Below are 26,401 nucleotides of genomic sequence, written 5' to 3' on the forward strand. Positions count from 1 at the left end.
ACCAGCAGTGATTTTCAAGTGTGTTCCTAGTATGAATGGTAATGAATATGCATGAGACAACCAAACATGCTTATTCGTTCCTCCATGCATATTCATCAGGGGCATTCAGAAACCTAGTTGGGGAGTAGTATCTGCAAATAGAAAGAGCTGGTGCGGGGGATGGGGGTGTAAACAAAGTTAGTGACAGATATTGTAAATAGGGTGGCAAGTCAAATGCGCGCAAGACAAAAGCGCGTGGACAATTGAGCGCAACGACAATTGAGCGCCACGACCATTCAGCGCAAGACAACTGAGCATACCACAAAAGGTTAACAACACAATCACAAGTACGTTCACGTAAACGTGATGGTGTTTTGCAAGTGCATTTTTATCACAATGGTTACCTAGCCTCTTTGTGCTTTAAATATAAGTCACGTGAATGCATTTTCGTCACTATGGTTACGTTTCCTCCTTTTACATATGCTGAGAACAGCCCGCCTTTCTTTCACTGCTCAATTGTCTTGCGCTCAGATGTCGTGCGCGTGCATTTGACTATGAACCATTCACGCTCAGTTGTCTTGCGCACATTTGACTATGAACCGTAAATAGGCTTAGGCTGAATCCCAACAGAACTGAGATGTGCGTTATGAAAGAGGGGGATTCAAGAGCTAAACCAGCTCCCTATGTTAAGTGGCCTCACCCTCTCCCCCCAATCAGAGTTAAGAGATTTAGGAGTAATACGGACAGGCCTTAAAGCTGGATTTCTCCTATTTCTCAAACAGCTTGCAGTGCCTTTTTTAAACTGCAGATGGTTAGGTGCCTTGTTCCTGCTTTTGATGCCACCACACTGAACAATATGGTACAGACAATAATATCATCTAACTCTTCATTGCTTCTGGGACAAATCTAGACCGTGAGCCCTCCAGATCAGGGACCTACCTACTTTAACTGAACATATCTCGTCTTGAGCTTAGATTTATGAAGGCAAGTAATTAAAACCCAAATCGCACCATTTCTTGAGAACAAGAGCACTGGTTCAGTTTAAAATATCATTAATGCTTAGAATAGTAAAATGAGATGGGGCTGGAATACTTAAAAAAGCGATTCGTCATTATATACGTCTTAGAACCTCGCAAAGCTCTCAAACTGGTTCATAAAAAGGATTCATTTGCATTCCGGCATTAAAAGAATAAAGGGATTGGGACTTGTATACCACCTTTTTTTTTAATAACTATACAACCACACTCAAAGCGGTTTAAATACAGGGACTTATCTGTCCCCGGTGGGCTCACAATCTATCTAATGTACCCAGGGCAGTGAAGGATTAAGTGATTTGCTCAGGGTCACAAGAAGCAGCACGGGGTTTGAACCACTGCACCACACTCTCCTCCAATACACTATCAGAAGGGGATCACGAACAGATCGGAGAAGGTTATCATGCCGCTGTACCGGGCCGTGGTGCGCCCTCACCTGGAGTACTGTGTCCAGCACTGGTCACCGTATATGAAGAAGGACACGGTACTACTCGAAAGGATCCAGAGAAGAGTGACTAAGATGGTTAAGGGGCTGGAGGAGTTGCCGTACAGTGAAAGATTAGAGAAACTGGGCCTCTTCTCCCTTGAACAGAGAAGATTGAGAGGGGACATGATCGAAACATTCAACGTACTGAAGGGGATAGACTTAGTAGATAAGGACAGGTTGTTCACCCTCTCCAAGGTAGGGAGAACGAGAGGGCACTCTCTAAAGTTGAAAGGGGATAGATTCCGTACAAACGTGAGGAAGTTCTTCTTCACCCAGAGAGTGATAGAAAACTGGAACGCTCTTCCGGAGTCTGTCATAGTGGAAAACACCCTCCAAGGATTCAAGACAAAGTTGGACAAGTTCCTGCTGAACCGGAACGTAAGCAGGTAATGCTAGACTAAGTTAGGGCGCTGGTGTTTGATCAGAGGGCTGCCGCGTGAGTGGACTTCTGGGCACGATGGACCACAGGTCTGACCGAGCAGCGGCAATTCTTATGTTCTTATGTAGAAGTGAAAGCAAGACTTCTCAATATATATAGGATAGCAAGTATAAATATATAATATTTATACTCGCTATCCTATATATATTGAGAAGTCTTGCTTGCATTCTTAATAGTTTACAATTTTGACCTCTCTCTTAAACTTTTTGGAAGCTCTCTCCTCTCCATTCAGCATTTGTGACTTATGTAGAAGTGAGCCAAGTAGAGAACAGTGAGGCCATTATGACATCACTGATGAGGTTGGCTCTTAGGCATTGGTGGAATGAGGCATTATGACATCACAATAGGAGCTCTGGAATGTTGCTACTATTTGGGTTTCTGCCAGGCATTATGACATCAGGGAAAGGGACTGGGGCTTGTATACCGCCTTTTTGTAGTTTTACAACCACACTCAAAGCGGTTTACATACAGGTTCTTCAAGCATTTCCCTATCTGTCCCGGTGGGCTCACATTCTATCTAATGTACCTGGGGCTACATTATGTTCATTTTGGAGGCAGCATGAAGGACTAATAGATCTACATATAATCTCTAATTATCCCATGGTTTGCCATTTTCACACAACTTGATTGTCCTTTGTGAGTTTAGGGAACAGAGAACAACCAAGGGTAAATGACCTTAGTTTATTATTACTTTTCCCTCTCTAATTTTAATTAATAGTGCTCCTTTCTTAATTTTTAACATGATAAAGACAAAGGTCAGCGCCCAAGAAAAAGATCTAGGTGTCATTGTAGACAATACATTGAAACCTACTGCCCCATGTATGGCGGTGGCCAATAGAGCAAACAAAATGCTAGTAATTATTAGAAAAGGGATGTAAACAAGACTAAGAATGTTATAATGCCTCTGTATCGTTACATGGTGCAACCTCACCTTGAGTATTGTATTCAATCTGGTCACCTTATCTCAAAAAAGATAGAGCGGAACTAGAAAAGTTTCAAAGAAGAGTGACCAAGATGATAAAGGGGATGGAACTCCTCTCGAATGAGGGAAGACTAAAACGGTTAGGGCTCTTCAGTTTGGAAAAGAGACGGCTGAGGAGAGATAGGATTGACATCTACAAAATCCTGAGTGGTGTAGAACGGGTACAAATGGATCGATTTTTTACTCCATCAGTTAAAGAGATGGTGACGGGACTAAATTGCACGAAACAACTGAGCGCAGACAACTGAGCGCAAGGTTGACGGCGCGCCGAAGAAAAGCACTATTTTAAAGAGCTCCGACAGGGGGTGTGGGGGGGGAACCCCCCCCCACTTTACTTAACAGACATTGCGCTGGCGTTGTGGGGGGTTTGTAACCCCCCACATTATACTTAAAACTGAACTTTTCCCCTAAAAAACAGGCAAAAAGTTCGGTTTCAAGTATAATGAGGGGGGTTACAACCCCCCAAACCCCCCACAACGCCAGCACGATGTCTGTTAAGTAAAATAGGGGGGTTCCCCACCAACACCCCCCGTCGGAACCCTTTAAAATAGTGCTTTTCTTCGGCGCACCGTCAACCTTGCGCTCAGTTGTCTCGCGCGATTTTGTCTATGAACCAAAGGGATTCTACTACCTGCCCGCTACTCTTGCCCACCTTCAATCGGGCCTCCAGAAATTCCCATTCCACCAATTTCAAGGAGCAAGTCTTTCATGGGCTTCCGCATTCACTCTAGGATCAGATCCCACAAACGATCTGGAGTCCTCTATCTGCTCCTTGATGATACCTATAGCTTCAAGCACTAGGTGATTATAAAAGTGTGGCTTCCCCTTTTATAAAATCATACCACCAAAGGCTAATCTCTCTTATCTAAAAGGGTCTCCCACTCCTTTAAATGCATGGGTTTAACTCATCTACTTTCTGCTGGAAACAAAATACTGGAGAGCTGATGCTGTCTCTTCTCTTTACCTACTCATAGGTGAGAAAAATCCAAAGAACAGGTCGCTCTCCCCAACCCCCACTGCCTCCCCATCGAGCCCCACAAAACAATTAAATGCTTAAGGAAAGGGTTCTCCTGGGTGTGTTGTGGGTTGTGGACCTTGTATTTTGATTGTGCTTTTTGTATACTGTTTGATGGTCCCGAATGGGCTGTTTGTAGATTTTGTTCATTTTTTTTTCAATAAAAATTTATTGATACAAAAAAGAAAACCCCATGTGCCAGGGAAGGTCTGCTGGGACAAAAAGGCTGTTTGGAATTAAATTGAAACTTGGCCCTGAAAATTCAGAAGTAAAACAACGGAGCATAACCACACATCCTTAGAAGCGTTAAATCAAGAAATACCTGAATTCTTAAAATTGGCATCATTAAGGCTGTCATTAATCTTACTCTACTGCATCCTAACCTTTTCAGAGCCAGCAAAGCACACTTACCACAGTCATTAGCAGCTTATCAAACCACTGCAGTTTCAGCTCCGACTTTGGCCACATATCTGGCCGTAAAGCTGTCTTCAAAAGGTTAACGCATCGGCGAGACAGCAGCTCGCCCGGAGAGCCCGCCGTGTTGGAGCTGTCATTCACCTGTGGGATTAGAAAAAAAAAAAAAAAAATGCACCAGCTGTTCTTTACACCAATAGCGACTGCAATTCAACTAGAAAGTTCTGTCTTAAATGCCCCCAAGTTTGCATCCTGATGGCAAATTCGTAATAGATCCTCAATAATGATGTAAAATTTATTTAGAGTGCTTAATTCGGAATAACAATAGCAGACACCATATCCAAATCCCGAATAAAGAGTGTAGTTCTATTGTTATACAAAGCCTCAGCCCCACCACTCCACCGCTAAATATATCTTAGTAGCGGGAAGACTTCCGTGGTTGTCATCACTGGCTTTCCACTAGTATCTTTGCTTCTTTATTTTAGTATTATTTAAATGAGCTTTTTTCTTAAAAACTATAATATCGCCATTTAGGGCTCCTTTTACGAAGCCGCGTTTGCGGTTTTATCGCATGCACATTTTTAGCCCGCGCTAGCCGAAAAACTACCGCCTGCTCAAGAGGAGGCGGGAGCGGCTAGCACGGACGGCAAATTAGCGCGCGCTAGCAAGCGCGTTACACCGCTAACGCGGTTTCGTAAAAGGAGCCCTAAATGGCGATATTATAGTTTTTAAGAAAAAAGCTCATTTAAATAATACTAAAATAAAGTAGCAAAGATACTAGTGGAAAGCCGGTGATGACAACCACGGAAGTCTTCCCGCTACTAAGATATATTTAGCGGTGGAGTGGTGGGGCTGAGGCTTTGTATAACAATTTAAAGCATTTACTACACTCTTTATTTGGGATTTGAAATTCGTAATAGAGGCAGGTGTGTGCGTAGGATTTTAAACTGCGCTGCTATATGCTGATTATTATCTGGGGGTCATTACTAATCTTGACAATTTTCCTGTATATGAAATTACTACAAAGCAAATGCAAGGCAATTATTATGATTTAGAGTTACAGAAGTGGAATTGCTTACATTGTGGAAGACAAATACTTCTTTCAGGCAAGTTAAATAATATGTTTAAATTATAATAAAAAAAAAAAAAAGCATAATTGTCTTTTACAGCTTTGCTCATTAGATTTCATTATTTCTAGCTCATCCGCCTGAGGAAGGTTGGCTTTTGATCTCAATCTTGAATACTAACAATTTCAATCAACCACATAATTCCAGGAACAAAGGATAGTATCCAAAGGGAGTAATTAAAAGGGCTTTCCTTCATTTTGTGCCTATGGGGAAAACTTTTCTGCATCTGCCTCAAATGTTTTAGATGAAGATTCTTTTCTTTTTCTTTTGGTGAAGAAAAACACACACGGTACCTGACAAGCAATTCTTATTAGGAAGTTGACCACTGTGTCCGTATGCTGCTTCTCAATGGGCTTACTAATGACGGTATCGGCCCCCGGCAAGGACTGAGTGCGTCCAAAGGCCTGCAGAGGTAAACAATGAGGGAAAACTGTAAATGCAGGAAACGACTATGCAAAAAATTGAAGGTCAAACTGAACAAGGTTAATTCAAGGGTGCTATGGTACCATCAGAAAAAAAAATGGAGTTTTCTTAAGCTTTCTGGGAAATTCATCAAAATATTTCCTTGGCAAACTACGGACAATCTGACAGAATTTATGCAGGTTCACCAATTCAAGGGTATAAGTATTAGATTTATGTTCATTCATTTGACCTTTATCACACAATCTTCAAAGCAGTTTATATATGCTAAATAATGTAACAGGAAAAAAATGCCCAAAAATCATCTGAACAGGGGATAAGAAAGAATTAGAAAGGATAGGCAAGGTGACCACCAGCCCCCGGGTGTCTTGAACCAGACTCCCATCATTGCTGTATATACTTGAATATAAACCGGGATTTTTGGGCCCAAAAATGGGGTTCCCGGTTTATATTCGGGCCAACGCACCCTCCCAGAAATTTTTAGGCCACCACCAGGCTCTACCCCCCTCCTCCTCCCTGCCCTATCCTCATACCTCTGCCAATCCCTCGTGGAGGTGCAGCAGGTCCTCTGCCGATCCCTGGTAGAAGTGCAGCGGGCAGGAGCATGCTTTCCGAACTCCTGCCACACTGCTATCCGGCTGCGCAGATCCAGTTTCTTCAGCTGAGCGGCACAAGCAGCAGCACGATTTGGCGCTGCTTCTTGATGCTGAGTGGTTTCCTTACTGGCTCCCGCGAATTCTCGCCATTCGCGGGAACCAGTAAGGAAGCCACGCTGCTGCTCGTGCCACTTAGGTGAAGAAACTGGATCTGCGCAGCCAGTTAGTAGCGGGGCAGGAGTTTGGGAAGTTTGCTCCTGCCCGCTGCACCTCCACCAGGGATCGGCAGAGGTATGAGGATAGGGCAGGGAGGGGGGGACAGAGGGCAGAGCCTGGAAGAGAGGGTGAAGAGTCTGACAGGGGAAGGAAAGAAGAAAGGGTGCTGGGTGCAGAGCCTGACAGGGGAGGGAAGGAAGGAAGGGTGCTGGGTGCAGTCCCTGACAGGGGAGGGAAGGGTGCAGAGCCTGACAGGGGATGGAGGGAAGGAAGGGTGCTGGGTGTAGTACCTGACAGGGGAGGGAGGGAAGAGTGCTGGGTGAATAGCCTGACCAGGGGGAGGGAGGGAGGGAAGGGTGCTGGGTGCAGTGCAGTGCTTGGCAGGAAGGGAGCTGAGTGCAGTACCTGACAGGGGATGGAGGGAAAGGGGCTGGGTGCAGAGCCTGACAGAGCAGGGCACTTGAATATTTTTTTATTTTTTATTTTATTTTAATCTTTATTTCATTTTATAGTTTTGACATAATTATTAGACAATTCAAAGAAAAGTGTAGTTACTTACCTGTAACGTAGGTTCTCCGTGGACAGCAGGATAGTCAGCCACATATGGGTGTTATCCCAACAGCTCCCAATTTTCGGATAAGCTCTCCAATAGCTCAGAGAGATTTTCTTTTTTTTTCTCTGAGCACGTGCAGTGCCCGGGCCCCACTAGACATGCCCGAGCCCTACCCATTTCCCCCTGCTTCCCCCTAATCCCCAGGATGTTCCTAGCTGTGGCCAGGTCGGCCGTGTGGGGAGGCGGGTGGGTTGTGTGGCTGACTATCCTGCTGTCCACGGAGAACCTACGTTACAGGTAAGTAACTACACTTTCTCCTAGGACAAGCAGGATGAGTCAGCCACATATGGGTGACTCCCTAGCCGAGGGATGTACCGAATGGACCTGCGCCTTAGCGCTCTGTGCATCCCTCGCCTGGCTGTGGAGGCCGAGCCGGGCAGGGTAATCAAGCGAAGCAGGTGAAGTTGTGGAAACAAGGTTTTTGATAAAGCGCTGTGTTAACTCAGCAATAATACTCACAGAACAGTGAAACTGGTCAATAACAATCAATGAACAGTGAGAAACCAACTGGTCAACAGTGACAAATTGTACTTGCATGTGACAATTCATACTTGCATATTCAACATTCAGTCTAGACAGGTAGTGCTGGAAGACCTACTTAATCAATATCTATAACACCCTACTTGATCAGTGTTTGTCGATATTTATAACACCCTACTTGATCAGTGTTTGTCAAGGCTGTGCTAGTGGTTGCTGTCCCTCCCGGGAGGGAAGAGCCACTTCCAAGACTGCTCGGCCGAATGCATTTGGAGCGTGGAATGCTATGTCGAGGCAGTAGTGCTTGATGAAGGTGTGCATGGAGGACCAAGTGGTTGCATCGCAGATGTCCCCTATTGGTGTGTGGTGCAGATGAGCCGTTGTGGTGGCTATGGCCCTGCGCTGGTGGGCGTGGGCTCCCACCTGCGGTTGACGCTGCGCTCTTCTATAGGTGAAGGGGATGCTCTTGGATATCCAGCGTGAGAGCCTGCATTTGGTGGCCGGCAGTCTTGGTCTGTTTTGGTCATAGGAGACGAACAATTGAGGCTTGTCTGGTCCCGCACATAGTCCAGGAGGTGTCGCTGAGGTGGCTATGTGCCTCCCTGTGGGGGGATGTAGAGTGCCGGGAGGCAAGCTAAAGCCACCTTCGGCAAGAATCAGGGGTGGGTTCTGGGTACCACCCTGTTCTCATGGAGGAGTGTGTTGGTTCTGGGTACCACCTTGTTCTCATGGAGGAGTGTGTCGGGGGTGATGGACCAGGGCCTGGATCTCGCCGATACATCTGGCTGACGCGATGGAGGTCAGGGTTTTCCCGGCCAGGAATACGGGATCTGCCTCCCCCAAAGGTTTGAAGGGGTCGAGGTGAGCTGATGCGGCACCAAGTTGAGGTCCCATCCAGGCGGTGGTGATCTGACCGGTGGGTGCAGATTGGACAGTCCCTTCATGAAATTTTGTGATTACTGGATGCCTCAACACTGGTTTGTTGTCTAGGCCAGCGTGGTATGCTGCGATTGCACTTAGGTGGACCTTGATGGAAGTGGGTTTTAGGTCCCACTGAGATAAGCTCAGTATGTACTGCAGGATGTCCGGTATGGGGCAGTTGTACGGGTCTCGCTGCGTGTCTGTGCACCGGTAGCGGAACCTTCTCCATTTCAACCCATAGCATTTTCTGGTTGAAGATCTTCTGGCTGCCATAAGAATGTGCTTTATGTCTTGTGGTAGGTTCATCCTCTCATCATCCATGCGGTCAGGGCTAAGGAACAAAGGTCGTGGTGGAACTGCACTGATCGGGAGGGGGAGAGGTGGGTGAACTGCTATCCCTTGCCGGAACGGGAACCATGGTTGCTGAGGCCCGAACAGGGCAATCATGATCACCGATGCTCTGTCCTGAAGGATCTTCTGCAGGACTTAGGGTATGGCGGGTAGGCGTATAAGAGTCCGTGGTTCCAACTCACAGACAGACCGTCGGGACTGAGACGGCGATGGGTTGATCTCTTTGAGCAGAAGGTCGAGTATTTTGAGTTCAGTTCAGTTGCAAGCAGGTCGATGCTCGGTGTGCCCCAGGTGCTGAAGATCTTCTTCGTCGCCACTGGGTTGAGACACCACTCATAGGGATCCAGCTGGCGGCTGAAGCTTTCTGCCAGGTCGTTCTGCTCCCCAGGGAGGTAAGTTTCCTAGATGGGGCATTGAATAGAGTTGGTGAACTCCCACATGCGGCAAGCTTCCTTGCATAGCAAGGCTGACCCTGTCCCTCCCTGCTTGTTGATGTAGTACATGGCCGCCTGGTTTTCTGTTTGGGTGAGGACTGCCCTGCCTGTCACCCATTGTTTGAAGGTTTCGAGGGCATTGCCTATGGCCCTGAGCTCCAGTAGGTAGATATGGAGTGAGGACGCCTGGGCCGACCATATGTCCCCTGTGCGAAGATGGAGAAGGTGTGTCCCCCTCCATGTTTGGAGGCATCCATGGTGGCCACCAGCTGGTGAGGTGGTGGTCTGATTTCCCTTTCGCTAAGTTATCTCGGGCCATTCACCAGTGAAGCGTCTTGTGTATGGGCTGGCGAATGGGTATCTGGGTGGTCAGAGGTTGGGTATACTGGTCCCAGTGACGTCTGAGGTGCCCTTTCAGGGATCTCATGTGTAGTCTGTGTGCTGGACAACAATGACCGCAGCCGAGACATAGGAGGGGGCATGATGACGATGAGCTGCTGGCCGGGATGCACTAGGCCAGGAAAGACATGGCGTCGATCTGGTAGTCCAGTAGGACGGCCTTGGTCTGTGTGGTGTCGATGACTGCCCCGATGAACGATATCCCCTGGGTGGGTAGTTGATGAGGAACCCCAGTTCTTGGAGGTGGGTTATGGTGGTTGTCGGGGCTGCCAGCTGTCGAGATAAGATAGGACGCACACCCCTTGAAGGCGAGGATGTGCCACTGCCATGCACACTTTGTGAACACTCTTGGAGTCGTTGAGAGTCCAAGGGGTAGGACCTTGTACTGGAGGTGTCTGTCTTGGCTTTAGAAGCGACGATGCCTCCTGTGGGCTGGGTGCATGGGCACGTGAGTGTATGCATCATGTAAGTCCAGGGATACTAGCCAATACTCGGGCTGTAACAGGGCCAAGACTGTACCCAGAGAGTGCATCTGGAATCGTTCCTTGTGTATGCACCCGTTGAGCTTGCAGAGATCCAGGATCGAGCGTTGTCCTTATCCATGGGGACGCGGGGGTTCCTGGAGTAAAAACCCCTGGTGATCTCCTCTGTTCGACACTGCCTCTATTGATTCTGCTGAAGCAGGTCCTCTCCTTGCTGCAGGAAAATTGGGTCGTCAGATGGAGGGTGCCCCGCCCACTCTGGGGGGGCGGGAGTGGAGACGAATTCGGAATCCCTGCTTGATGATGCTGAGGGCCCACTGGTCGATGGTGATCCTGGGCCAAGCCTTCGCAGACAATCTGATCCTGCTGGGCCAGAGGGTGGTCAAGGTTCTGTTTTTGTTTTGGGGAGAGGGTTGCCCTTGGATGCCCCTGCCCCTTGGGCGGTGCTTGTTTGCGTAGCAGTTATGTTACTGTTGCGAGCGCTGGGGAAGACTGCTGCCAGTGTGGACTGGCTCGGTGGTGAGCTGGAGTCCCTGTTTTATTTTATTTATTTATTTTCTCTCAATGGCCTCCTGATAAAGCCGCAACTGGAACTGGAGCGCAGCAATTCGTGCGCTCAGCATTGCGCCCTCGAAGGTCTTTTTCCCCGTGGAGTCCAGGGTTTTTCAGGTCCTTCCCTGACGAGGCGTTGGAGGGGGGGTCGTGCTGCCCTGTTTCTCTTAAGCGCCAAGGCTACCATAATGTCCATGTAAGGCTGCTGCGGATTGTCGAATACCCGGGCCCGAAAGATCTGGTACTTCAGTTCCAGTCTCCTTGATGTTGGTTGCCCTGAACAGGGAGTCTGCCAAATCTTGTCTCTGCAATCCAGAAGGTTCTTGTGGACTGGAATCGACACCGCCTGCCTAAAGTAGTTTGGGCATTGTAGTACTCTGTCTTGGGTACTGGTAGTTCAGGCATTGTAGTACTCTGTCTTGGGTACTGGTGGTCCACCCACGTGGATCTTGAGAAAGGCTGTGAGTTTCTGGAGGAACTTGGGGTGAGTCCTCGTTTGTGGGGGGGTTTTTTTGTTTGTTATTTAGGGTATTGGGGGGAGTGTTGCCCACTGAGAGAGGAGTTGGGTCAGCAGGAGGATTAACTATTGCTGCTGGCCCCACCCCTGGTGGTTTGCAGGTTCATGTGTTGCTCCCCATGACTGGTTGGGTGGCTCCATGTACTCCGCCGACCTTCTCTGTCCTTCTTGAGAGGGGGGGAGAGCCTGCAGAGAGGGGGCAGGATGCACCCCTTCATCTGTGCCAGTGCTCCTGGCTGCATTTCTCACTGTGCCTGGAGGCAGAGAAAGAGGAGTGATGATGCCTCCTGTGTGGGCTTCTCCTGCTCTACTGCCTATTGTATATTAAACTGTTCAGCGCTGCATATGCCTTTCAGTGCTATAGAAATCATAAATAGTAGCAGAGTCCCTCCTGCTGGCTGTGAGCTGTGGAAAAGTGCAGTGAACAGCTCTTTAGGCTGAGGAGTTTTAAACCCCCAACTTTGGGGAGGAGTGATCTGACATGCCGCATCACTGATGACATCTGCACCATTCTTTGTGAAGAGTTCCCCGGGACTGCCCCTGTTGCCAGGGAGGAAGGAAAAACCTGTGTTGCAATTGGTTGCCAGCGGTTTCCATCATGGGTGGTTGCTGAGACCCTGCCCAGTCTGAGCTCAAGGCTAATGTGAAAGGCAGACTCCTCGTTCCCGACATGTTTGGGGGGGGGTGGAGGGTGGGAGAGGTCTGAACCGCAGACTCTGCAGGACCCCAAGAGGGAAAGAAGCATCGAGTTTATTTATTTATTTATTTAAACTAAATTAAACCTTGGGTTTCTATACCGTATCATCTCTACATTCGCAAAGCTCGACACGGTTAACAAGGGTTAGGGTAGAAAGGAACTCCAGTGAAAGGAAAAGACAAAATGAAGAGAAAATTTAGGACAGAGTAACCAGAGAGAGGAAGAGTTACATTTTTGAAAATATTTTTCTGAATGTGGGGAGATTGCAGGGAGGAGGGACACCCACTCCCTGTACAAGACATGGGGCAGCATGTCTCCTGCCGGTGGGAGAGGTCTGCAGGTCCCCCCGAGGGAATGGGAGTTTCTTTCTCCTTAAATTCAGATTGGGAGGAGGATGGGGAAGAGCCCTCGGGGCTGCAAAAGAATATCAGAGGTTTTCCCAAAAACAAGCAGATAGGACTTATCTTTGGGGATGGAAGGGGAACCCTGATCGGCTGTCTGCAGAGGCTGGCTGTACACGGCAGTATGCAGGGACTCCGGGGGAGATCTCTCATCTGGAGGGCGAAAACCACGATCTGCTGTCTGTAGAGGCTGGCTTTACGCGGCAGCATGCAGGGACTCCGGGGGAGATCTCTCAGTCTGGAGGGTGAAAAACCCCGATCTGCTGTCTGCAGAGGCTGGCTTTACACGGCAGCATGCAGTGACTCCGGGAGAGATCTCTCGGTTTGGCGAGACCCCTATCGGCTGCCCTGCAGGGGCTGGCTGTACGCGGCAGCATGCAAGGACTCCGGGAGAGATTTCTCTGCCGGGCCGAGTGCAGGCGAGGGGATTAGCTGAGCCAGGGCATCCAGGAGGCTCCTTGCCGCTGTAGCTTGTGGATCCCCTGCTGCTGCATTCCGATGAGGATGGCTGCTGGAGGAAGATTCTTGGGACTCACTTCTCTTCATGAAGTCTCTCAGTGCCCTCTTCCTTAGCTTGCGTACACGTGGAGACATGTGCGCACAATGCAAGCAACACGGAAACCTCGTGCGCCGGATCCAATCAGTGGGCGCACAATTCATGAGGATCCAGTGCATTCATCCTTCTCCTGCATCCCAATCATTTCTTTAGATGATTCAGGCATCTTCAAGGTGATGAGTAGAAAAGTTGTAATGGAGAGCTGTAGAAAATCCGATCGATGGGAATGGACGGAAACTAAAGACTGGGGATTAGGGGGAAGCAGGGGGAAATGGGTAGGGCTCGGGCATGCCCAGTGGGGCCCGGACACTGCACATGCTCAGAAAAAAAAAAAAAAATCTCTTTGAGCTATTGGAGAGCTTATCCGCAAATTGGGAGCTGTTGGGACAACACCCATATGTGGCTGACTCATCCTGCTTGTCCTAGGAGAATATTACAATACCAGTTCCAACATTAAGTTAACAGAATAATCTAAAAGGAAAATTTAGATAAGAAGAAACAAGACAGAAAAAGAAGAAAAAAAAATTGAGGTCTAATAGAACAATCCAGGACATTTGAATATTAAACCGCCCGACTCATATTCGAGTCAACCATTTTTCCTCCTTTTTTGGGAGGAAAAAGGGGGTCTCGACTTATATTCAAGTATTCAAGTATATTCAACTATTTTTATTAATTATTTCTATAGGGCTACCAGACATATGCAGTGCTGTACAGAGTCATGAAGCAGACAGTCCCTGCTCAAATGAGCTTACAATCTAAATAAATAGGATGCCATGGATACAATTAAGGGAAATGGTTAATCGCTGGTTAGGTTGGTGGGCAGTAGGGAGTAGGGTTATGGATTGAAAGCTATATCAAAAAGGTGGATTTTCAGTCTGCTTTTAAACAAGGGAAGGGGCTTGGCGGACAAACTCTGGTAATTTATTCCAGGCATAGGGGGCAGCTAGATGAAAGGACTGAAGTCTGGAATTGGCAGTGGAGGAGAAGGGTAACGCTAAGAGTGACTTCTCTGAGGAACGGAGTTCTCTGGGAGATGTATAAGGAGAGAGAAGTGAGGAGAGATATTGAGGGGCAGCAGAATGAACACACTTGTAGGTCAGTAATAAGATCTTGAACTGTATGCGATGGCAGATAGGGAGCCAGTGAAGTGACTTAAGGAAAGGGGTGACATGAGCATAGTGAGGTTGGTAGAAGATGAGTCGTGCAGCAGAGTTTTGCACAGATTGCAAGGGGGAGAGGTGACACTGTGGTACACTGTGTGAGACCAGTTAGAAGTAGATTGCAGTAAACTAAGTGTGAAGTTACAAGAGTGTGGTCAAAGGTCCGTGCAGTGTACTCAGAGAGGAAAGGGCAAAGTTTGGAGATGTTATAGAGATAGAAGCGACAGGCCTTAGCAGTTTGTTGGATGTGTGTAGAAAAAGAGAGGTCGGAATCAAAGACAATTCAGAAGTTGCGAGCAGAGGAGACTGAAACGATGACAGTATTATTTAGAGAGACAAAGAACTGAAGGAGAGGAGCAGAGGGTTTAGGAAGAAAGAGGAGCAGCTCAGTCTTGGACATGTTTAGTTATCATCTGACCACTTTTAAAGAAAACCACACTCAACCCAGACACTCCCAGCAACTATAGGCCCGTCTCCAACCTACCGTTCGTTTCAAAGATCCTGGAAAAAGCAATACTCAACCAACTACACTCCTTCGTCGACAATCAAAAAGCTCTATCCACGGGGAGCTGTTACTGACCTGGTGGATATATCGAGGAGGCTGTTTGTGTGGTCCCAGTCCCCTGCAGCAGCGGAGCTTTATTAAACTTTTGCCTCATCTACACCGACAGGCATTGACAGAGACGGACCCCTGACGTCATCGGGTCCGTCTCCAACAACCTCTTAAGAGTTGCCGCTGCTGCGGTTGCGGCCGCAGGGCGTGGCTCGAAGGGGCGTGCCCTAAGGGGCACGCAGGCCCCTAGGGAGCCCCTTGAAGCCACGAGGAGACCGGGAGCCGGATCTTAGTCGGTAATATTATTTACTTTTACATATATTTTTTGTAGTTTGTTTGAAAATAGGGAAAAGGAAGATTAAACCAAAAAGTTCAACACCTGTGGTATCTGGCCCCATGGACAGACATTTAACAACATTATTATCTGAAAATCCATCCGTTGTGTCATTAAATATAGATTCCTCCTTGTCAGGAGCTTCAATAAGTCCCCTCGAACGGACTCCTCCCCTTCATCCAGTATCCGGTGATACTAGGAATATAAATCCTACTATATCCGATGGGAAGTGGTTTCCTCTACCCACATAAATAAGTTAGTTTATACTGAAATACCTAAACCACTGATTTTTTCAGGTGGAGTGGAGGAAAATCCACTAACAGAGGAAACACAGGATATTACCTTAAAAGATATATGGCTGGGAATTTCTAGAGTTGAAGAAATTCCCAGCTCCTCTGCTCCTCTCCTTCAGTTCTCAGGACAACGATGAAACAATTGGGGGACTTTTCTCAGTCAATTTCTTATAAATTAGAAAATGTAGATTCTAATTTAGGTTGTTTGGATAAACGACTAAATGTTATAGAAACTCACTGTAACACATTACAGGCTGTCTCGGTATCTGCTGTTAAAGATTCTACAGTGATACATTCCAAAATTGAATCTATGGAGAATATGCATAGAGTGAAAAATTTCTGCCTAGTCAGTTTTCCAGTTACTCATTTATTGTCATCTGAAATCTTATTAAGGAAGTTTTTTTAAAGAAGTACTGGGATTGGCCAATGCGGAGAATTTTCCAATAAATAATTTTTATTATATTCCTCAAAAAAAAATTGTATCTACCCAGGAGGTGGACCATCTGGCCACACCAGAAGTAAATTTGACTGAATTTTTGGAAGATACACAAGATGTGATCCAGAGCCGGTCCACCCTGGTGATAACATGCATGACCGAGATAGATAAGATGTTATTAATGAAACTTTACTTTAAAAATAGGCAAATGAAATTTTGTGGGGATTTAGTTAGGATTTTCCCGGATGTCTCTAGAACCACTCAATTGAGAAGGAAAGAATTTCTGAAATTGAAGATGAGAGTTTTGGCTCTAGGGGCATCTTTTTACCTGAAATTTCCTTGTAAATGTTTGGTTAAGTTACAAGACGTTGAGTATATTTTTTGGGACCCCATACAACTACAACAATTTTTAGTTGCAAAAGAACAGAAATGAGTTTGTATCATCTGCTGAGAATAAGAGGAGATTAAATTAAATTAAATTAATATCCCATTTAGTAAGGAATGATTCAAGGTCATTTACCAGTAAGGACCGTGGATTATTGTCCTTTAGCTTTGCTTGAGTTTCTCTTGTAATAGAAATAGTAACATGTTCTCCCCATTAATGTGGGCTTGAAAGGAACTATGTATGTATGACTTATTTTGTATTGTTCCTTTTTCTGATCTATTCCTTTTTTCTTTTTGAATTGTTGAATATTATAAATGTATTCAAAATTACAATTAAAAAAAAAAAAAAGCTCTATCCACCTTTCCAATCAGGATTCCAGAAATTCCACAGTACTGAAACTGTCCTCCTTGATATCATCAATGACTGCTGGAAACTCATGGATAAGGGAAATGCTGTTCTATTGGAAGACCTCAGTGCTGCTTTTGACACCATCGATCATTCCCTTCTCTTCACTCAACTCATGGGAACTTGGCCTCCAAGATACAGCACTTATTTGGTTCACATCTTTCCTAAGCAACAGATTCCAATGTATGCTGCTAGATACTACCCTATCAAAACCAAAGCCAATCAAGTATGGTGTCCAAGGAGCACTGCTATCCTCTCTTTTGTTTAAGCTCTACATTAGAGAATGACACTGGAACACATTTTTCCCTGTCCCCGCAGGAACTCAAAGACCAAGTACGAAGCCTAGGAGTACTTTTTGAGTCTAACTTATCACTTACCAACCATACCTCTCAAGTGGTCTCCTCTTCCTTCTACTACCTCCAACAATTCCATAAAATAAGAAGCTACTTTTCCGAATCTGACTTTGCCCAACTTTTTTATGACTTTGTCCTCTCCCGCATGGATTACTGCAACAAATTATTCAATTGTCTAATAGCAAAAAAAAATCTTCATCATCTCCAACGTGTTCAAAACACAGCAATCAGACTTTTAAAGAGCCCATGATCCAGTATCGCCTGCACTAGCATCACCCCACTAGCTACCCACTGCCAAACGCTGCATTTTCAAAGGCTTAGTGCTCGCATTCAAGTCCGTACACAACATGACGTCCTGCTATACATCAGCCAAACTACCACACTACGTCCCGAACTGATCCCTCCGCTCCCAGGAGGAAACACATCTACAATTACCCCCTCCCTGGCTGGAGTCTCCGACTAGAAACTGCCAGACACAGATCCTACTCCCAATTCTTACCAAGATACTAGAATCAACTACTACCTTACATAAGATCCCTCGAAGGACTTTTGAACTTTAGGAAGGCAATAAAAACCTACCTCGTCACCTAATATTTATTCTGTATCACCAACTCAGGATGGATCTGCATTGGATGACTTCCACTATAACCATACTGCCTAATTATCTGTATCTATTATGCATGTTACCTCATAACCCATTCTGAGCTCTTTGGGGAGGACGGAATATAAATCGAATTAATCAAATAAATAAATAAATAAACAAACCAAAAAGTACTACCATCAATCAAAATGTAAAAAAAAAAAAACCAAGCAAGTAGTTTTTGAACTCTCCTGGCCCTTCCCTATGAGAAACAATTTGTCAAAGCATATACACAGATTATTCTAAGATGTTGTAAAAGGCATACATGAACTGGATACAGAGATGAAAGGAGCAAACCTAAGAGGCCTCAGGAACAAGATTTGGATAGCAGGGGCTCTTATCCAAGGAGTGGCATACTCAGAAGCTTCTTCTGCATTGACTCCTATTTGCCAGTCATAAAAGATGAACTGGAAGGGGGATCAGCGAAAAATAGATGCTGCTCCGCCAGTCAGAACTTGAAGGGGAAATACACTTCCCCCTCCGCATTCGCAGTGATAGGGGAACAAGCTTGTCAACGAATACAGAAAAACTGCAAATAACTTTTCGTATGTTATTCGCAGTTTTTCTCTAAAAAAGCCCTAAAAAAAAGATACAAGACCGCGAATAATCTGACCTGCAAGTGTAGCGATTTGCTCCGTACAATGCTGGGAGCATCGATTTTCTCTGTGAAACGCCGGGAGCAGCGATTTCCTCTGTGCAACGCCAGGAGCAGTGACATAAATTTGGGGGGGGGGGGGGGGGGGGGCGGAGCCATGGAATGAAAAACCGCAAATAATTGTATAGTTATTAGTGCGTTTTATGCACTATTTATGATTTACCAATTGTATTGCACTATCAAAGTTTGAAAATCAATAAAGATTAAAAAAAAAGAAAAAACGCGAATAATCGAAACCGCGAATACGGTAGGAGAAGTGTACACCAATATTGGCCTATGCATAACAGGGGTTTAAGGGGGAAAACAGCAACAGTAACCCTGTAATGTCAGAATCTGAGAGTTTAACAGACAAACTATGCAATAATAAAACGCTGCTCACTGCGTTCATGGCCCCCGCAGCAGTCCGGAATCGTTTCACCTCTTGGCTTGAATCTGCAGACATCCCTCTCTTTACTGCGCCTGAGGCCGAACTTACTCCTTCCCCACTCACGGACTGATCCATTTCAGAGTCCGGCTGAAATACAGTCGCCAGCAATGCTGTGAGTTTAAAGATTCGGCTTTGCTCAATTAATTAGGTAGGTAGGGGTGGGTCATTAGTGTGGGCAGACTGGAAGAGCCGTGGCCCTTTTCTGCCGTCAGTTTCTATGTTTCTAATTACCGTAGTAGCAAAAACAAAATGTCACTTGCCTGCTGTTCCTTAATCCTCTGCAATTCCCATTTGATGACCACTTCGGCAAGGTCAACGGCCAGCTTCCTTTGCTCTATGGTGACTGTGGGGGTGAAGCCCAGCCTTTGCATGGCACTGACCATATGCTGCACCAAATGATGTCGGACTGGGTAGTAAACCTGTGAATATGGTTTTGCAATGTTCAGCAAACTAGATTTACTCTTCTTTCGTTACAACAGAAAGCATCAGCCAAGGCAAAAGCCCTGAATTCAACAAGGATCAAGTCTTTCTGCACTTGCGTTAACAAATAAATGCAAAACAATGTACAGCTATCACTACCAGTCTGGTGGGTTTCAAATAAATTTAAACTGCTTGAAAAATGTGAAACTGACATTCAGAGATCACAGGCGGTGGGACAAGAATCCCTAGTACAGTACTTCCCTGATATTCGGGGCAGGAGCGTGGGAAGATCGCTCCTGCCCCGAAAACCCGCTAGACCAACAGGTAAGGCTTAAGGGGGGGGGGGCTTATGAGGCTTAAAATAGCCGGGGGGAAGCAGGAGTTAGGGGCAGAACCGGCCCGAATATTATTCGTGGTTTTTTTAATATTTGCGGGCCGGCTCTGCCCCTAACCCTCCTGGATCCAGAGGGAGAAGTGTACTGCAAATCCTCCATGGGGCAGGAGAGACTATGATCACACCGAGGATGGTAGAAGATAAAAGATGATTGTATCAGGGATAGGGAAAAAGAGATGAGATTCACCCTCAAAGGGGGCACCAGGATTGTGCCAGGAAGGATTGTACAGTACTCCCCCGAAATTTGAGGGGGTTCCATTCCAGGAACACCCGCAAATTTCAAATAAACGCAAATGCAGTTTTGAGTCTGTAAAGAGGAAGAAGAGGGCAGCTGTGGCGCCGGTGGGTGCAGTAAATCATACCCGGTATGCTCCGGGGGGGGGGGGGGGGGGGGGGGGAGGAGGAGTCGGCTATACAGAAGGCTGATTCGCAGACTGATTCTCTGAATTTTCTGACCGGAAGAGGCAGTCAGAAAATACCGCGAATGACTGCGTCCGCAATTGGTGGGGGAACACTGTAATTCATTACGAGCCAGCACCATATGTAAGCCAATCATTCAAAATGGTGTCTGGCTCCGATTCTCGGACACCACTTTTGAAAATATAAAGAGATGCTCCTTAAGGGTTAGGATGGAACAAATTGGAATGGAGCCAGCTGCAAGCCCATTAAGGGAAGCAGGGCACAAAACGGGAGCTATTTTCCCTCTTCCGGGAGAAACCCGTTTAGCTCAACTCACAGAGAGTCATGTCAAGGAGGATCCTCGTCTTTCATACCTTGAAATGCTGTACAATTAAATGGAGAATATGAACCAGCTGAGGGACTGTATGCCCTTCCTCCACAATTATTTTCCGTGTCCAGTGGGTTAGCATTTGGTGTCCGTCTTCCATGCGAGCAGGCACTGCCGGAGTCAGAATGGCCATCGCTTGGCGAACAATTGCACGAGCCTCCATGGCATGGGCTTTCAGAAGGCTATGAAAAACCTACAATGCAATACAGGGTTTGTGAACAACAACTTTTAGGGGCGTTCCAACTTTTATTCAGAGAATAAACCTACCCCCATTTTACTAAGCTGCAGTAGAGAGAGAGGTTTCTACCATGGCTACAACATTGCTCAAACGCTCAAAGAATTCTTATGAGCGTCAAAGTGGCTTTGGAGCATTTAGAGCTCTGGGCCGCAGTAGAAACCTCTTCCGTGGCTCAGTAAAAAAGAGGGACATAATTAATGAAGTGTTGAGCACAAGGCTCATAATTTTTGCTTGGATGTATCGGATTGCTAGTTCAAAGGCTTCTAGACATCCAAAATGGAACCAAAATAGAGAATCTATAACTCATACCTTGCTTCCAAGGGTAACCAATGGAGTTTACTATAATAGGGTTGTAGGTGCTCAAATTTCCACAAACCAAATATTAATCTTACAACTGAGTTTTGAACCGATTGTAATAGATTAATGAGAGATTTAGAACAAATAACTCAAAGGCTTTATGGCATCCAAAATGGAGGTATTGTCAGGTATTTTACAAGGTTGGTTTAATGCAGAGTCTTTTGTAAAATACATATAAGGACACCAGGAAATAATTTTGCAAATGCCAGTGCATCCAGCAGAATAGCTATTTTAGTACACAACACGTTTTAAAATAAATACGTGGAATCATTTAGGGGTCTAAACACAAACATTCCAGCACTTACACATGCAGGGATCAATTTTATAATTCATGTGCACCAAGTGCCATATTTTACAAACCTGGACATGCACAAAAAAAAACAATTAAGGAGCCTAGTGAATAAAAAACCCTCTTTATTAACCCCCTCCTTTACAAAGCCACGCTAGCAGCTCCAACACTCATAGAATTCCTACGAGCGTCTGGGCTGTTACCGCTGCGGCTGGCGCTAAAAAGGCTAGCATGGCTTTGTAAAGGAGGGGGTAAATCGGTAAGCTAATTTAAATCATCAGCGTGGCAAGTCCAATTACCCCTCATTCACCACTAGCACAACTGTGTGTCTAAAATTGTTAAAAGTTTGCATGAATTGTCAGTACAAAGTAGAAAATGTCACGAGACTGCAGCTGGAAGTCATAGCAACCATTCTGACTGTGGAGACAACGTGAGAAGGAGCAAGCGAGGATTGTTCCTGTGCCAGCTAGCCACTAAGACTACCACGGTGTCTAGGGGTGGGTCTGAGAGAGGGTGGCTTCTATTTGTATGGGGACGGGGGAGGAAATGGGAGCTCCTTCGGTTTGGGGTGGAGGAGGAGGAGGAGGAAGAGTGGGGTCCTTTACTAGCACAGGGGCCTAGGCCTGTTTTGGTTTTGGCCGAAACTGAAAAAATTGGTTTCAGTCGCCCTCTAATAACAATGTCCTTTGTTGCACTGTTTTACTACCTCTAAATCAGTACTAAGATCAAAAGCATTTAAGAATTCTAATTTAAAATACCAAATACTCAGTTTTTCCTACAATATACAAACTCATCATTAGAACAGCAAAGAACAGGTGGTGTTTCCTTCCCAGCCTGAATACTTCAAACAAGAATATGAATATGCATGAGAAAAAAAATTGAACGCAAACCACCTCCATTGTATATAAATCTATTTCATGCATATTCAGTGGGGATACCCTGAACACCTGACCAGTTTGTGGCCTTGAAGACTGGGAGTGAATACCACTGGCAAAGAGTGACATACGCGCACACACAGTACCTGAAGGACGATCTTTTTGTGAATGGCAAACTTTGCGATGATATGGGCCAGCAGCAAGTGGCCACTGTACTTGCAGGCTGGGTCCACGCAGGCCTTGGAGAGCAAGCAGGGCCATGCGAAGGTCATGAGGCGTCGCAGCTTGCTGTTCCGGTTCTTGTTGTTGTCGTGGATGTGGTGCGGCGCGTGCTCCACGAGGAGAGTAGCAAATTGCAACAGGTAAATTCTGAGGGAATCCAGCATGTCTATCTGCTTTTCAGGGTCAAGCACCTGCCCACGGGAATAGAGGGGGAGGTGGGGGAAGAAAGGACAAGAGACCACACGTTACATCCAGCATACCCAACCTTGACACCAACTCTGATCACGGAGTTATTTCTGCAGCAAACCAGGACTCAAGAGCCACCCTTGAGGATCATCTTTTTAAGTCTTAGAATCACAATGGCATAATGTTCCCTACACAGTCATTATTATGTTTGTATAAATAAAATAAGACGGGCCGGATTAAGAACTCCTTTTACAAAGCTGCGGTAGAGGTTTCTACTGCGGGTCAGCAAGGTAAATGCTCCGACACTCGTAGGAATTCGATGAGTGTCAGATGATTTACCTCAGAATGTTAGTGGAAAATTAGTTTGTTCAACTTATAACTTCAACAGACAAATGATTATGAAGAAACTATTGCAGGTTATACTCAGTAATCAAGACCTCAAAAACCCAAGACGCTACTTAATTCATTTCGTGTCCTTACTGGGGGCGACGTGTTCCTCATCGGTCTTGCTTTTTTTTAATTTGATGCAGGGAAAACCCAACTTAATCCATGTGGTGCTATGATTATATTTTAAGAAGAGCTCCTTTTACTAAGCTGCGCTAGAGTTTCTAGCATGCGCAAACTCCCCGCGCTAAACGAAAAAACTAACGCCAGCTCTTTGGTGACGTTAACGTCTAGCGTGCGCTAAAACCGCTAGCGCAGCTTAGTAAAAGGAGCCCTCAGCTTATAGCCCGATGGCTACCCAGCCATTTTACTGGCAAGTTTCCTCAGGGGCTGATGCTCTTCACTTCCATTATATCTTATTCTGCTTTTAAGTCCGAATTGTACGAGTGAAACGGCTGGGTAGCCTTCGGGCTATAAGCTAAGTGCTCTTAAAATTAATCATAGCACCACATAGATTAAGCTGGGTTTTGCCTGCATTAAATTAAAACAAACAAGACCTATGATGAACATGTCGCCCCAGTAAGGACACGAAATGAATTAAGTAGTGTCTTGGGTGTTTGAGGTCTTGATTACTGAGTATAATCTGAAATAGTTTCTTCATAATCATTTGTCTGATGTCAGATCATTTACCTCTCCAGCCCGTGGTGGAAACCTCTACCATGGCTTTGTAAAAGTCAAGCAAATATTTTTTTTAAACAAAACTAAAGCTTAACTTTATATACCGGGTCATCATTCTGAGAAAGCTCGACTCGGTTTACAGCAATTAGATAGAGATGGAGAAAAATTTACAATGATTAAATAAAAACAAAAAAGGTAATAGCAAAGTTTCAAAGAGATTAGTTTCCAAAATGTTTGGCAAATAGAAAAGATTTTAGAGATTTACGGAAGGATTGGAACAAACTGAGGCTCCTTAGAATTGAGAAGATTTGAAAGCCAGAGATAGACTGAAGATCTTAACTCCTTTAATTCCTTTTCTAGAAGGAAGAGAGAGTTTGAATCTATAAACATTCCATAATAGGGGAACGAAGGGAATAAAAATGCCATGTAGAATTTTGGAAGAGATACAAGCACATTTGAATTGAATTCTAAGATAAACCGGGAGCCAATGAAGATTCTGGAGCAAAAGGGTCACACGGTCAAATCTGCTATTTCCAAAGATCAGCTTCGCAGCAGTATTCTGGATTAATTGTAATCTTTGGAGACAGATCTTTGTGATGCCAAGATAGATAGCGTTGCAGTAATCTAGTCGAGATAGTATGATTGATTGGACGAAGACAGAAAAATGTCGATGATGAAAAAGATGTCTAACCTTCCTCAGCATTTGTAAACTAAAAAAAAAACATTTCTTGACCAGGTAATTTATTTGGTCCTTAAAGGTGAGAGAGGAATCAAAAAGGACTCCCAAGAGCAGAGGAAACTATACTTTTTCCCTGCACTTAAAAATTTTGGCTAGTACCCAGGGTTTCTTTAAAAAACAAAAAAAACAACCCCAAGATAAAGAAGAACAAGAGTTTCTTGCCTTGGAGAGGGTTACTGCTGATGGGGCTATCCAAAGTTTCTCATTACCTTTGTTATAAACACGCTGGTGATGCTTTCTGGATTGTCCCCTTCAGGATTAGGAGGTCCCAAGAGCTGTTCGCCTTCATTTTTTTCAAAGCTGTACAAAAAGGCAGGGTTCAAGATATGCTGTAGAACCTACAAACAGGGGAGAGACATTATCAACTGTATGCCTTATTTGTTTCCACACGAGAGTTTATTTCTAATTAAAGAGTACCCAGATTTTTCATTATCTAATATAATAAAACGCTAGGCCGCGCATGCGCACTTCCTATGTGTGCGCCGGTTTTCCGTGAGCTGTAGCAACACATAGGAAGTGCGCATGCGCGGCTTACAGTCTGGCCTGCTCCTGGATGTCAGCTGCGGCGGCCCGAGTAGGATGTCAATCCGCCCCTTCTACTGACCGGACAAGTTGCCCCGCTGCGTCTCTTCTCAGGGCTCGGAGGACACCTCTGAGGGTGGTCGGGGCCTGGGCTGCTCGATCCATGCGTCTGGCTGGTTCTCCCACCAAAGCCCCCCACGGCGGCTGCTCCTCCCGCATCCGGCCCCGCATCCAAAGCCTCCCCGAAGGCTGGCTCCCATGAAAATGCTACCCTTCCGTTCAAAGCCGCAGCGGCAGCCCCCCAAAGAGCCACACCAGCGTCGGAAACCCCTCCGACGTCACAACGTCAGAGACAAGGCTTCCCATGCCAGTGCGCCTCCGAAGAGAAGCCGCCGCCGCGGCCCCGAACAGCAACACAACATTTTCATGGGAGCCAGCCCTTGGAGAAGGCCAAGAGGAGACAACACCGTGAAAAGCTCCAGCAAGGGAGCCAACCAGACCGCGAGTGCGGGGCCGCTGTAAGTGGGGATCGGGTGAGGAGCAGCCACTGCCTGCAGTTTTGAAATTTGGCAAGGGAGCTGGGCAGAATGGGGTGGGGGACTTCTAAAATGTAAGGCTGCGTGGTTTACAGATAAGGGAGAAGGGTTCCTAATGGACAGTGGGGAACATACAAGTAAGGGAGAAGGGCTACTGCTGGACAGGGGGGGGGAGCAGGAAGTAAAGGAGAAGAGCTACTGCTGGATATGGGGAGCGGGAAATTGGGGGGGTGATGCTGAACAGGGGGAGATAAAAGGAGAAGGGCTACTGCTATATAGGGGGAGCAGGGAAGGGGTGGGGGTGCTGCTGGACAGGGAGGAGGTAAAAGTAAGGGAGAAGGGCTGCTAGCACCCGTTAATGTAACGGGCTAAACAACTAGTTCCTGTATAAGAACGCAGCAAATTAATTATCGATTATCATAAGAGGCTGTAATTTTAGGGGGGGGAAAAAAAAGCACTTTTCTAAACCAGTCTTATTGTACTAAATTCAAATGCGATACTTGAATAGATGAGTTTCCAATGTTAGAAGGGGCATGAAATGCCCACAGTGATATCGCTCTTCTATTTAGCTTCTTCTTTTTTTACCTTTTCCTCTTGTCTGTGTTATAATTATTATATTTATTTTTATTTATTCAATTTTCTATACCGTTCTCCCAGAGGAGCTCAGAACGGTTTACATTAATTTATTCAGATACTCAAGCATTTTTCCTTGTCTGTCCTGGTGGGCTCACAATCTATCTAATGTATCTGGGGCAATGGGGGGATTAAGGCCCAGATTCACTAAAGTCAGCAATCGTTGCTAAACCTGATTTCACAGCATTTGGCAATGCTGAGTTGGGCGTTCCTTTGGATTTATTTCAGCTTTTCTGTTCCAGCTCTCACAATGAACTCTCATTAATTAAAGGTTCCTGAAGAAGGATGATTATTCCAAAACTGAAGTTCAGTTGAACCAATGATATTTTTGAGAACAGCACTTTTGAATTGGACCATCTCGCTGGAAGCGTCTCTGGGAGTCCTTGTCTAT

General features: G+C 45.8%; 1 protein-coding gene across 6 annotated transcripts in view; it reads right to left on the minus strand.

Moving 5' to 3' along the window:
- Positions 1–26,401, minus strand: part of TRRAP (transformation/transcription domain associated protein) — a 359,951-nt gene that overhangs the window by 191,441 nt on the left and 142,109 nt on the right. For 5 of the 6 annotated variants that reach the window (XM_033914195.1, XM_033914194.1, XM_033914191.1 and 2 more), the window contains 7 exons: positions 24,529–24,657; positions 22,257–22,523; positions 20,338–20,544; positions 19,011–19,169; positions 18,703–18,837; positions 5,771–5,881; positions 4,348–4,494 (listed from right to left, as the gene is read on the minus strand). In XM_033914195.1, coding sequence (XP_033770086.1) covers positions 4,348–4,494; positions 5,771–5,881; positions 18,703–18,837; positions 19,011–19,169; positions 20,338–20,544; positions 22,257–22,523; positions 24,529–24,657 — 1,155 coding nt within the window. The remainder of the gene's footprint in view (positions 1–4,347; positions 4,495–5,770; positions 5,882–18,702; positions 18,838–19,010; positions 19,170–20,337; positions 20,545–22,256; positions 22,524–24,528; positions 24,658–26,401) is intronic. The other variant, XM_033914196.1, reaches the window with a different exon arrangement.

This window comes from Geotrypetes seraphini, chromosome 11, assembly GCF_902459505.1.
Source record: "Geotrypetes seraphini chromosome 11, aGeoSer1.1, whole genome shotgun sequence".
NCBI lineage: Eukaryota > Metazoa > Chordata > Amphibia > Gymnophiona > Dermophiidae > Geotrypetes > Geotrypetes seraphini.